The sequence below is a fragment of the Anneissia japonica genome, unplaced genomic scaffold, assembly GCF_011630105.1.
Source record: "Anneissia japonica isolate Jap-2015-1 unplaced genomic scaffold, ASM1163010v1 scaffold1035_len235748_cov162, whole genome shotgun sequence".
Lineage (NCBI taxonomy): Eukaryota > Metazoa > Echinodermata > Crinoidea > Comatulida > Comatulidae > Anneissia > Anneissia japonica.
The window spans coordinates 225,353-238,697 of NW_022749248.1; the positions used below are offsets into that span (position 1 = coordinate 225,353).

At 33.7% G+C, this 13,345-nt stretch overlaps 2 protein-coding genes across 2 annotated transcripts; both read left to right on the forward strand.

Annotated features, from left to right (window-relative positions):
- Positions 1–761: 761 nt before the first annotated feature.
- LOC117121040 lies at positions 762–13,338 on the forward strand (the record flags this gene model as incomplete). Its single annotated transcript, XM_033266134.1, has 5 exons — positions 762–1,101; positions 6,997–7,069; positions 7,604–8,143; positions 12,051–12,124; positions 12,922–13,338. Coding segments are annotated over exons 2-5 (1,047 nt in total), but the record flags the coding sequence as incomplete, so codon positions are not given.
- LOC117121038 lies at positions 3,268–5,835 on the forward strand. Its single transcript, XM_033266131.1, has one exon. The coding sequence runs from the start codon at positions 4,807–4,809 to the stop codon at positions 5,437–5,439; it is 633 nt and encodes a 210-aa protein (XP_033122022.1). The 5' UTR covers positions 3,268–4,806; the 3' UTR covers positions 5,440–5,835.
- Positions 13,339–13,345: the final 7 nt, after the last annotated feature.

Consider the following 13,345-nt stretch of genomic DNA (forward strand, 5'->3'; position numbering starts at 1 on the left):
ATATACCTATAGGATTCCTATAAGATTTTAATAATAAACCTATAGCATTCCTATACAATTTTAATAATAAACTTATAGGATTCTTATAATATTTTAATAATAAACCTATAGGATTCCTATAAGATTCTAATGATATACCAATAGGATTCCTATAAGATTCTAATAATATACCTATAGGATTCCTATAAGATTCTAACAATGTTATTATTAGTATGTATATTATATATTGATTCTTAACCTTTATGTATATGCACATATAACCAGATTTTTGGTGTCCTATAGGATTTAGATAGTTTTCTATAGGACTTGATAAAGTCCTATAGGACTCGATTTAGTTTTAGAACACTTTAAAATCCTATAGGATCCTATAGGATTCCTATAGGACATTTTCGTAAGGGAAGGGCCCAAAATTTCCCTGGCTAATCCCCTAGAAACCGCTGGAAATTGCCTGACCCCCATTGGAACACTTAACGCTTACAATAGGAGGATGAAATACATCATGATATAGCACATCAAGACGTTAATTGTTTGTGTTGAATTAAAAGTTATAGTCAGAAACAGAGCATTTTAAACATTTCCATGTCCACTTTAGTGATAAATTATCATAAGATCATCAACAGGTGTTCTAATAGACGGACTAAAGAATATCTAGTTGCTATAAAATTCAACTACTGATACGTCGTACAAATACTTGTGTATTGTGAATTGAACAGAAGGATATTCTCAGCAGTTCAATATATTATGCTTGACTGATTCATTATTCTCCTGAAGACGGTTGAAGCAAGTCAAACGAAACGTTGAGATATTCTCAACCAACAACAAGTTCTTTTCAGAACTATCTACGTGGTGTACCGCAAGCATTAATTATATATTATACTTCGCCATGCAAACCTTCAAACAATATTTTGATTCATTATTCTTGTTTAGTCAGGCATATACTTTACACAATTACTATACAATACAGCTCGATTCAACAAATACAAGGTAAGTAGCATACAGTATGTCAAAACACAGACAACCTAGAATATGCCAAGGAAAACGCTTACACAACAGATACAGAGATACAGGACACCTTGGCATAGATTAAGGACAAACTCAAAGGTAAGTATATTACTACTAAATTGTTAAAAAATGTGTTGTTAGATTGATACAATGATATTAACTCAAAAATATTTGAAAAAGTGGATTAAAATGTATGTATTTATTTTTTTAGTACTATGCATAGATGAATATACAGTATAGAAAATGTCTTAATCATATTCATATACCACAAAATCAATGGTCATTTTAGACACCCCTATTTATGTGGCAGCTCGTTTTCTGAAATTAAAATCTGCATTTACTTCTATCATTCAAATATATTGCAGTGAGAGGGTTCTAACTCTGTCCAGATTTCCTGTGACAAAAAAAATGCTATGCTTGTATAATGGTATGTGATGTCATGGCCATATTTGGGCAATTTCACAGTAAATGGACATGCCCAAATGGTCAAAGTTAAAGTAGATTTTTAAAGAAAAATAAGAAACCATTTTTGAGTTTTTTCTGTGTTTTCATGTTTGTTTTCATGTATTCCGATAATAAACTTAATTTAGTGGTGATTGCAGAATTTGTTTTTTTGTTATTTAATTTTGAAGTTTATAAACAGCATTTTTGAAAAGAAAAAAGTGTGACAATTTGTACTACATGAATGTACTGTATATGTGTTTTGAGTACCATTTCCCTATCAAATAACAAAAAAGCAGTCATTAGCATAATATATGAATGTACTTGAACAAAGTAAACAGTCGCAGCTATTAAACGACCATCACCTACAAAAAATACAGCAGTCCCAATATTATGATAACGGTCGTAACGGTGTATGTCAAACATTTTGATAAGTTCTTCATAATTCAAATACCAGAAAGACTCTCTAAGATGACAGGATATTGATATTTATTATAGTGTGTAACATTCAAATCTATCTATAAGAGAGAAGGTGTTGTAGAATGTTGACTAGTTTTTTTAATAAATCAAACATAAACATCTGGGTAGCTATGTCTGTCAAATTTGTTACGACAGTGAATCCCATTCGTATCATATTTAAATCCAGAATACTTTCATCAACAACTTCAACTTAGCAAATCGATGACGTCAACGGGAAGGAAAACATTGGCGGCAATTCCATTATCCTAGCGTGGGGATCAACGAAGAGAGCAGGCTATGTGTTTTGTCTGTCAATTTTGTTACGACCTTGTAGTGGTTACGACCGTGAGTATTATGAAGCGATTTTGAAATAAAATTGCAATAGATTCTTCTATTATGTGATCATATAGTTGATTAACAATAGCCTTAGGATATTAATGCAAGATGTAGTAGCGTGTGAAGGCCGTATCGGTAGCTATGATACAAAGTCTTGACATACCGGCTATTGTTCGCCTGGTATTGGGCGAACATTTGACATACTGTACTACTATAGATTTTACATCGCTCGCACAGCTCATTATTGCGGGGCATAAAATCACAATTTGCAGTATATTATAATGATGAATATTTTAAGTGTAATATTAGGTGGTGTTTTAAAAATTTTGTTATTAAATTACAGTGTATGGGGAAAATTTAAACAGGATCGACTCGATGTTTTGTATACTATTATAGTCGTACATCTTATTGCCAAGGAGCGTCCTCAATCAATCTAGTAATCACGTGCTCCCATAGGACCAATCACGATACGATATTTGTGTTGTTTACTTCCGGGGTCTGCTTCGTAGAAGCTGAAGGGATTCATGAGCTAATACAATGGGAAATTCAATCATATTTAAATCGGAATTGTTTGGGTAGAAAATAAAACCATCTAGAGAAAATGGGAATGGAAATACTAAATATGATGTTTTAAGATATAAACCTTCGTATTATTTGAGAAAATTACGAATTATTTTTGGATGATTATTTAAAATCAATGGTGACTGTAGGATGCATTCTGGAGTCTAAGCTTACTTTTAGTGGGCGGGGTTTACTTTTACCGAGCGGGAAAAGGGGCGTGGTCCTAGTCAAATCTGGCAAATTTTCAATAATTTTTTAAATATAAATTAAATTTTTTATTTAATATTTTTTATTGAATGAGTATTCCTACATGTGTTTTTATAAGGGACAGGGCCCCACCACACCCCACCTCCCAACCACACTCCACCTTCCCCCTTCCCCGAAAAGACGCACATGTTGTAGTGGCGTGACTATTACTCGATATGATTGGTCCAGCTGGTCCAACCATCGGCAAGGCCCATTAAAACTGCAGTGCCCTTCACTTTAGCCACACTACTTAAAACATTAATTATCTTAGTTTAAGAATGATTTTATTTTGTATTGTATGTGGAAAATATCAATAAACAAACAAACAAGACAATGAAAATAATTCTTTTTTTCATTTCTTTTTACAGAGTACAGTAGGTGATTTGAGGCAATGACATTGATTGTAAAACTTCATTCTAAGGAACGAAAGCACAGAAAAGGAAAACCAGAACCTTCTAAATGTGCAGTTGCCATGGCAAAAAGCAGGGAAAAAATGAAGGATAACGAGGCGTTATATAAAGCACATATCGAAAATGAGAGAGTTAGAAGTCGGCTGAGAAAACTAGAAATGACAGATGCCAACGGAGTGTAGCCAGAGAAAAGGCGAGGTTGAGAATGCGGAAAATGAGAGAATTGAAAAAGAAGAAAGAATTAGAAGAACTAGATGAATAAACTCCTGGTGCAAAGAAGAAAAGGCCTGCAACAAGAAGAGAAGTGCATAAGACCAGAGAGTACAATAAACAAAAAAAAGAAAGAATCTCGGGCAAGGCAGAGTGCTAAAAAAAAGAGGAGAGGGAGGGAGAAAAAAAGGGAAAGAATTGCAAAAAAGAGAGAGGCTGAGCGTCAGGAAAGGGAAATATAAAAAAAACTACATGTACCCTTGCTGTTCAAGAATCACAAGGTTTCAGCATGTCTGCCAAAAGTAAGACTGCGAGTAGGGTAAACAAATTGATGCCCAGAAATGCAGATAGATATGCCAAAGTAATAGGTCACATGGTTAGCAACGCAACCCCACGGAAGACAGAAGCTATACAGAAACTAAATTTACCTTCAACTGCCGAGTGTCAGCCACGGAAAGAACTTTTTAAAGTATTTAGCTGCCTAAAGGAAGAGCTTTTTTGAGGCGTATGGTGTCAAAACTACGAAACAAGTATAGTTTCAGTTCCAGAAATATCTGTAGTAATCTGGCACTAAAGTATCAAGAAGTTAAGGAGTTTTCAGATGAAACAATTTGTTACACAAATAAAAGGAAGAAACGATGCGATTCAATCCCAGATGAGACCATTCAGTCTGTTAAAAAGTTCATCAATCAAAAAGACAATATAGAGTTGCCCATACGGAAGGCAGTGAAGAACAAAATGGCAGCTAGAGTATGCACAACAAGCCAGATGGGGATGTACAAGAAATTAAAAGCTGACCTGCCCAACTTAATAATTGGTGCAACAAAATTCAATGAGATCCGGCGAAGCATGGTCAACGTAAAATTACAGGAAGCTCGGGGGTTAACACAATGCCTGTGCGAGTACTGCGTTAACGTTGATTACAAACTAAATTCGATACGATCATTCTGTGCCAAAAAGGGTGTTTCAACTAGTGGACTGAACAAACATAATGTTATGCTGGAAACCATGTGTTCCAATTCTGGTTACAAATATCCCCGTAAAGAGTGCATTTATAGAAATTGTAGTCAATGTGGGGTAAATAAATTGTAAGACAAATTTCAACCATTTTTAAACTACCAAGACCAGAAAGTACGGTACAATGTTTGCGTATATCAAGAATCGACTCTTACAAAAAAAAAAAGAAGAAAGTTCCTATAAAGTGTACAGCGTAGAGGAGATGTACAAGGAGTTACTGAAGGAAATTGAAACATTTTCTGCTCATAGTTTTCATGCCCAATGGCAACATGATCAGTACAATAAAATTACTGAAAATATTCCGGAAGCCACAGTTATTATGGTTATGGACTTCCCAGAAAATTTTACATGTTTCTATCAAAATGAAATCCAGGGGGCATATTGGGGTAAAAATGTAGTTACGATTCATCCTATTGTCTGTTTCTATCTATGCCCACAACATAATGTGCCAGTACGCGAGTATTTGGATTTCATAACTGCAGACAGCCATGCTGTTGCTGAATTTGTTACCCGTGCTGTCACTCACTTGGGAGAAGAACGAGGATTATCTGTTTGCAGAATTATCCAGTTCACAGATGGTTGTTCTGCTCAATACAAATCAAAAACACAATTCTTTGATATTTCACAGGCTATGCCAGACCTAAACACAACTATGGAGAGGGATTTTTTTGGATCGTGCCATGGCAAAGGCCCCTGTGATGGGGAAGGGGGAGTAATCAAAAATTCTGCAAGAAGAGCAGCTCATAATAATTATTAGCCCCCCCTGATGTTGCTGGAAATAGGGGCCAATTTTAATTCATTCTCATGATTTTTTCTGGAAACAAGATTATCTCAGCTACTAGTTCTCAAATTTTCCTTACAATTTAGGCTAGTTAAAATTTTTGAGTGTTTGTCACACCAGCGTGTCCATTTACTGTGAAATTGCCCATATAGGCATGTCATATATTTTTGTAAACTAAAATTTGAGAGTCTGGAAGGCTAGGGCTTAAGATATTCTGGATTTAAATGCTTCATACATTAATGTCTAGTCTTTATGTAGTTAAATTAGCGACCATATAAACAATATTTCATCCAATGTTTCAAAGCGTATTGGTGTCATCCGACGTACTAAATATTTTCTTCCTAGTTATTTTTCCTCTTTTCAATTATTGTTGTTGTGTCTGGTCTAATTGTAATGTTCAAAATTCTAACTGTTTATTTATTTATTTATTTATTTATTCTGTCTTTCTACTGCATGCACTTTCAGTACTTGTGTACTGTTTTTCAAAGTGGTACAGTTACATAAAATACAAAAGTTAAAAGAAAAGTAATTAAAAAAACATACATATATATAAATAGATATCATATATACAATAAAAGTGATTAAGAATTAAAAGAGTTTTTAAAAAATATAATAGACATGTCCATGAAATTTGTTGTTGTTTCGTGTGGAAGTTCATTCCACAACTTTGTTGAGCAATACAAAAAAGTTCTCTTGCCTTGACAGTTATTCCATTGTGGTTCAATAAGGTTATTATGAGATTGACTACGTGTACATTTTGAATGGGATTCGATATTAAATTTAAATTAAGGCTAACTGTTCATTCCACCTTACATGTAGTCGTTTCCATGCAAGTGAACTTAACATAACATCAACGGAAGTATATATATGTCAACAGACAAAACAATTCTACTTAATCTGTTCATTTGAACTTGTAAACAATTAGAATATTGAACATTACAAGTTCTTATGAATAGATTAGGTAGAATTTTACTTTCTGTTGATATTAAGACTCCTGTTGATTATATTTGAAGTACCCTTGGATGGAGTAGACTTAATGTGATTTGGAATGAAAAATTACTTCTTATGACTTTCAAATGCTTAAAAGGATATGCTCCTCAATATTTGTCTTCAAAATTTACCTTTAACAATACTACCCATTCTAAAGGCTCACATAGCCAAACACATAACAACCTGGTTCTTGCAATGTATAATATTGGACAGGGAAAAAGAACTTTTTTATATCGATCATCCAAATGCTGGAATGAACTACCACACAAATTAAAAATTAATTTTAAAGAGATGTCTACTTTTTCATTCCAATTTTATTTTATTTTCTTCTTTGTTTTTATTTCTACTGTATATATTTCTTGTCACTGTACCACTTTGAAAATCAGTGCTATGGTACTGAAAGTGCCTACAGTATAAAGAAAGATTAAATAAATAAATATACAGGTAAACTAAAATGGTAAAGAAATTTTCACAGGAAAACATGTTAGCTTTGTAAAATAAGTTTTATTTATTAAGTTTGGAATTTTTATAATTCTATTCCAGAAATGAATGAGTACAAAAATAATCAACATGTTAAAACAGTAGCTGCATACTGACAACATGGCATCATGCAAAAGTAAGTATATCAGTTATCCTTCATAAAGAAACACACTTTAAAACTTCTTTTTTTGATATAGATAAACTGTTCTTCTTCCTTTCAATCAGACTGCATGGGAAAAAATGTATACTCATTTCACCTCCACCAATTTACGTACAAGTTATATATTAGACAGTTTGTGCAAACAAAAATAATATAACAGACAGTTTGTGCAAACAAAAATAATAGATGTTAAAATTTGTTTATCTTCCCCACATTGTCAGACTCCTTTTTATTTTGATTTCTAATACAAAAGGATTACAGAAACTATGAGAATAATAGCGCCCTCAGTTAGACAGTCTGTATTAATATGCAGTGTAGATGACAGCAATGGCAGCCACTTTTTCATCAGACATATTCACTTCTAAGAATTTGAATTTGTGAAATATTTTAACTTATTATTTATGAATACAGGAGATGTTAACGGTACTTTAAATTAATAATAATGATTTTAATAACGATTTAAAAATTTGTATGGCAAACTTGCATGTGATATTTTTATCTATATTGTAGAAGATGACGAAAAAAATCTTGGAGGTCTTAAGTTGGATGTGTCCAAATGGTTTGACAGACGATGCAGTCTCAGCATGTTAAAAGTGTTGTACAGAGACCATGTAAAAGATACTTATGCATTACATATGTGTTCTAAAACGATGGACATCATTGAGTTACTGATTGGTGCTGGACATCTGACTCCACACAATCTCACTCTCCTCTATGAAACTATTAAGGTAACACAACAATTTGGTCTGGAAGAGTTAATTAAAGATCGACATCCATCATTTACGATATCAAAAGATATTAAGAATATTGTAATCACAAAATTCACACTTCATCGACAAAGACTTGTAAATCTGGGAATGGCACTGAGTCCAGATGAAATAAAACAGATTGGTGGATTGTATAATGTTGCAGAGAAACACGCAACTAACAGCTGGACTTTGATAATGAATCTAGAGCAGAGAATGGTAATTTGTGAAGGAGAGATGGAAGTCTTCATTAAAAACCTGAAGAGATATAAACTCCCAAGGGCAAAAAAAGCTCTAACAGAAGGTAAAATGAATACAAAAATGTATACATTACATATAATTATTAAAACAACTCCATGAGTATTTAATATAAGAGTACCAACTTTATTTCCAGTGTTTCAATGTTACTAAATGAAAAAACTACCGGTTTAATGCAACACAAACAATAAACTAGATTTGAACTCGTCACTGAGGACGAGTTTGGTGATCCGCCGTACTTTGACCCTCACGAAGCACGCGCGGTTCTGATTGAAAAGTATTATATGCTAAAACATGCTCTATTTAAAGAGTAATTTTAAGCATTTTAAAAGAAATTTTAAAGGAAAAGAGTAATTTTGAGCATTTTAAGGACTTACAAATGTGTACACATATGTCTTAACGTCCGTGCGCACGGTAGTATTAATACAGTGTCAGAAACCCAACACATGTAACCGAAACGTAATTTCCAGCTTCAGTATGTGCTGTGGGTGTGGAAATGAGCGTACGGCGCGTAAAAATTGGAAAGTTTTGGAATATTCAAAATGACCTGAATCGTGCTTTAAATTATCAGAAAAGTGATATTAACAATTTTAAAATTTTAACGCACATGTACGAATACCTTATACGACGTGCCTAACGACGGTAATGGCACATGAATTTAAATTTGACCATGATGACGTCATCAAAATAAAAAATAAAGGGACACGTCCGAAAGAGAATTGATTTAGCTATAACATACTCACAGGTGGGAGACAATCAATCAAGATAAGCGAGTACGTTCAAACGAGTATAAAAAGTAATAACGTCATAAATAATCTTATACACATCTAGATGTGTATAAGAGACAGCCTTTCATCCTATGGAGCTATAACTGATTAAAAATATTCATGGTTATATGCATATATAAACGTTGACGCACTCGTACGCGCACGTTAAGTCGCGCGAACGGAAAATTAAGGTACCTGACATTCAACCTTGACCTGAAGATTATGCTCACTTAATATGATTCAGAAATGACGAATGGTTAAGATGATATGGGCTCATCAAATTTTAGATGAAAGAAAGATGTGGGGGTTAGAAAAAACAATTTTTTTGACTATGATGACGTCATCAAAATGTAACTAGATTTGAACTCGTCACTGAGGACGAGTTAGGTGATCCGCCGCACTTTGACCCACGAGGAAGTGTGCGCGTGGCGGATTGAACAATAATTAAATGCTGATAATGGCAACATACGCAAATTTAGTTTGTTAAAAAAGAATTTTGAGCATTTTAAAAGATTTACTCATGCGTATGCGCACGTCATCACGCACGTGCGCATCTTAATGTCACTGTTGTCTTTTGATATGAGATATATATGTATCAACTTTCATTGACAAACGCCTATTGGTGAAGGGGTAATGATCATTATCATATAAAAATTCAGTTTTTTTTTACCTCAGGATGGCAATATGGTGACGTCACAATGTCCGATCAGCTATTATGATATATAAAATCATATCTACAACTCATGTGCTTTTAGAATATGTAATAAAAATTGGGGGTCACCTTTCATTCTAAGGAGCTATATTTGATTTATAAATAGGCATAATTATTAGCATATGTAATATTTGACGCACGCGTACGCGCACGTTGAGACGCGCAAACAAAAAAGTAAGATACCTAACATTCAAACTTGATCTGAAGTATAAGACCATTTAATATTATTCAGAAATGACGAATGATTAAGATGATATGACGTCATCAACGTTTTGAGAAAAGAAATATAATTTTTTTCTTGTTTTTTAATTCAGATGGCAACATGATGACGTCACAATGTCCGATCAGCTATTATGATATATAAAATCATATCTACAGCTCATGTGCTTTCAGAATATGTAATAAAAGTTAGGGGTCACTTTTCATCCTAAGGAGCTATAACTGATTTAAAAAAAGACTTGATATAAAGCATATATTAATTTTGACGCACGCGAACGCTCGCGTTATTACACGCGCACAAAAATATAATGTACATAACATTTAACCATGACCTGAAGTTTATACCCACTAAATATGATTCAGAAATCACGACTGATTAAGGTGATTATGGGGGTCATCAAAGGCTGGACGAAAGAAAGATGAGGGGGTAAGCAAAACCCTATATTTTGACCATGATGACGTCATCAAAATGTATAAAAATGCCATATATATGAAAGAGAATTGCCTCAGCTACAACATACTCAAAGTTGGAAGACAATCCATCAAGAATAAGCGAGATACGCTCAAATGCGCATTTGCTAAAATGAGGTCATCGATAATATTCAGTTTGTTGAATTCAGATGGCAATATAATGACGTCATAATGTCCGATCAGCCATTATGACCTATAAAATCATATTTGCAACTCATCTGCTTTCAGAATATGTAATAAGAATTGGGGGTCACCTTTCATCCTAATGAGCTGTAACTGTTTAAAATTAGGCCTGATTTTAGCAAAATTTCACTGTATATCAGCACAAATGCGCACAAAGGTCACTATGTTTGATGCAGGCGTACGGCATTGTTATTGGCCATAGAGTGATTGAAAATATTGGAAACTTGTCAAAACAATGTCAGGAAACCAAAATTTGACAAAAAAATTATTTTCTAGCTTCCATACGTGCTGCGCCCTTAAAAATGCGCACGCATAGTGGTAAATTTAAAAAAAAATTTGAAATGCTCAAAATGCCCTGAAACGTGCTCTAATTTAATCTAAATGTAATTTCAAGCATTTTAAAAGTTTGACGCACGCGTACGCGCGCGTTATGATGCGCACGCGTAAAATTTGGGTAAATTACATTTAACATTGACTTGAAGTTAATGCTCACTTAATACGATTTTGAAATGGCAATTGGTTAGGCTGATATGATCGATAATGTAAAAACGCAAAATTGCGCATAGATGACGTCACGCATACCTGCGCACTTTGAAAAACTTATTGTGACTATTCCAGGCCAAGCTAAATGTTTGTTGAAGCGTGCATGTATGAATCTCGTGCCAATTTTTAGATATCGTGCTAACAAGAAATGGGAAAAAAAAAAGATCTCTGACAATAACAAGAGGTGATCCGCTAGTGTAGCTGATCACCAAAAAGAAGTCAAATATATGAAAGAGAACTGTCTCAGCTATAACATACTCAAAGTTGGAAGACGATCGATCAAGGATAAGCGAGATACAATGAAATGCGTATTTTCAAAAATGACGTCATAGCTATAAATCACTTTCTTTGAATTCAGTTGCCAATATGATGATGTCACAATGTCCGATCAGCCATTATGATCTATAAAATCATATTTACAACTTATGTGCTTTCAGAATATGTAATGAAAATTGGGGGTCACCTTTCAACCTAAGGAGCTATAACTGATTAAAAATATGCCTGATTTTAGCATAATTTCACTGTATAGCGGAACAAATACGCGCAAAGATACCTATGTGTGATGCGCACGTACGGTATTGCTATTGGCCAAAAGATGACCGAAAAGAATGGAAGTTTGTGAAAACAATGTCAGGAACCCAAACTATGTGAAAAAAACATAGTGTCTAGCTTCCGCACGTGCTGCATGCGTAAAAATGCGCGCGCGTAGTGAAAAAAAAAAAAAATTGAAATGCTCAAAATTGCCTGAAACGTGCTCTAATTTAGTTAAAAAGTGATTTCGAGCATTTTGAAATTTTGACGCACGCGTGCGCGCGCGTTATGAAGCGCACACGTAAAATTAGGGTACAGTACATTCAACATTACTTAATACAATTTCGAAATGGCAATTGGTTAGGCTAATATGATCGATAATGTAAAAACACAAAATTGCGCGTAGATGACGCACAAAACAAGGTATAGTTAGGTAAGTTTTCGCTTTAACAGGACAGCTAGAGATTTATCAATACACCTTTGAATGTCAAAGTTGATTTTATGTGTAAAAACATTGTTCTTTTCAGAATATCAACCATTATCTACCTTTGCAGATAATACAATATTGGTTAATGAACCAAAGAGCACAGCAACATCTTCGGTAATTTCACAGTATGATTCTTGTACTAAATTATAACTAAAAAAACGAATGCTCTTTGTACAAGCCTTGAAACCATATTATTGTGACCCATGTATTAAAATAAGCAATCTGCTGCTGTGTGATTCAGAACAAAGAAGCTTAAACCCAATCAAGGAGTTCATTCATCTGTCAGAGCCAGCATATATTTAGTCTAGTAGATGTTAGAAGACTGCCTCTAGGATGCAACTGACATCAGTGGCAGGAACAAAACTAAAGTGATTTTTCCCCACATCTTTTGGTCACAGAATCTCAATAATTGTTTCTGTTTTTATCTGTCCTACACGAATAAGTAAGGTACATAAGGAAGAAAACATATTGAAAAAAAAACAGAAAGAGACAACAACATACGTTTCAATCTGCTACTAAAATACATGATTGATTTTTTGTGATTTTAAATGTAGAACCTATCCTATCATAGGTGATATAAAACTATAAAACAATTTTATTAATCTGCAGTTATAATTTTCATTACAATATAATTTTTTTTTAAAATTTCAATTAATATCTTTGATAATATCCACAAGTATTACTATTATAAAACATTTAATAAATAATGTTTCCATAATTACTTTGTGTGTAAATTATTATCTTTTTAGTAGTTTGCCTTCTTTTTGATAGTTACATGTTTGAATCTTTATTCTTCGTAAATTCAGATCATTCTTTCATCTCAATGTTGCTTCCTAAATATTATCTATAACAAATTAAAAAGAAATGAAATTACCATTAGCCAAACCCCAAAAATTATTTATAATTCACAGGATTCTGTTAAGATGTCTCCCAGTGATTGGACAAAATGTGTTTGCGGAAATGAAAGACGGGTAAAATACTATTGCCAAAATTGTAATCATTACCTATGCTCTACATGTCATGAATGTCACAAAATATTTCCAATGTCAGCAAATCACAAGCTATATTTAGCAGAGGATGTGCGATCAACGAAGCCTTTACAGATTGCTTCACTGCAACGTGATCCTGAGAATGTTACAAAATTGAAGGCAGAAGAAGTTCATAAACTAGATGTGAGTGCTCATGGCAAACCAGTGGAGCAGTCACCAATGAAAATCAAAGTGGAAAAAGATGTGCGATCAACGAAGCCTTTACAGATTGCCTCACTGCCACAAGGTGATCCTGAGATAGTTACAAAATTGAGGGCAAAAGAAGTTCATAAACTAGATGTGAGTG

Excerpts from the sequence above, each read along its gene's own strand:
- LOC117121038 (XM_033266131.1), top strand. The coding sequence starts at position 4,807 with ATGTTTGCGTATATCAAGAATCGACTCTTACAAAAAAAAAAAGAAGAA.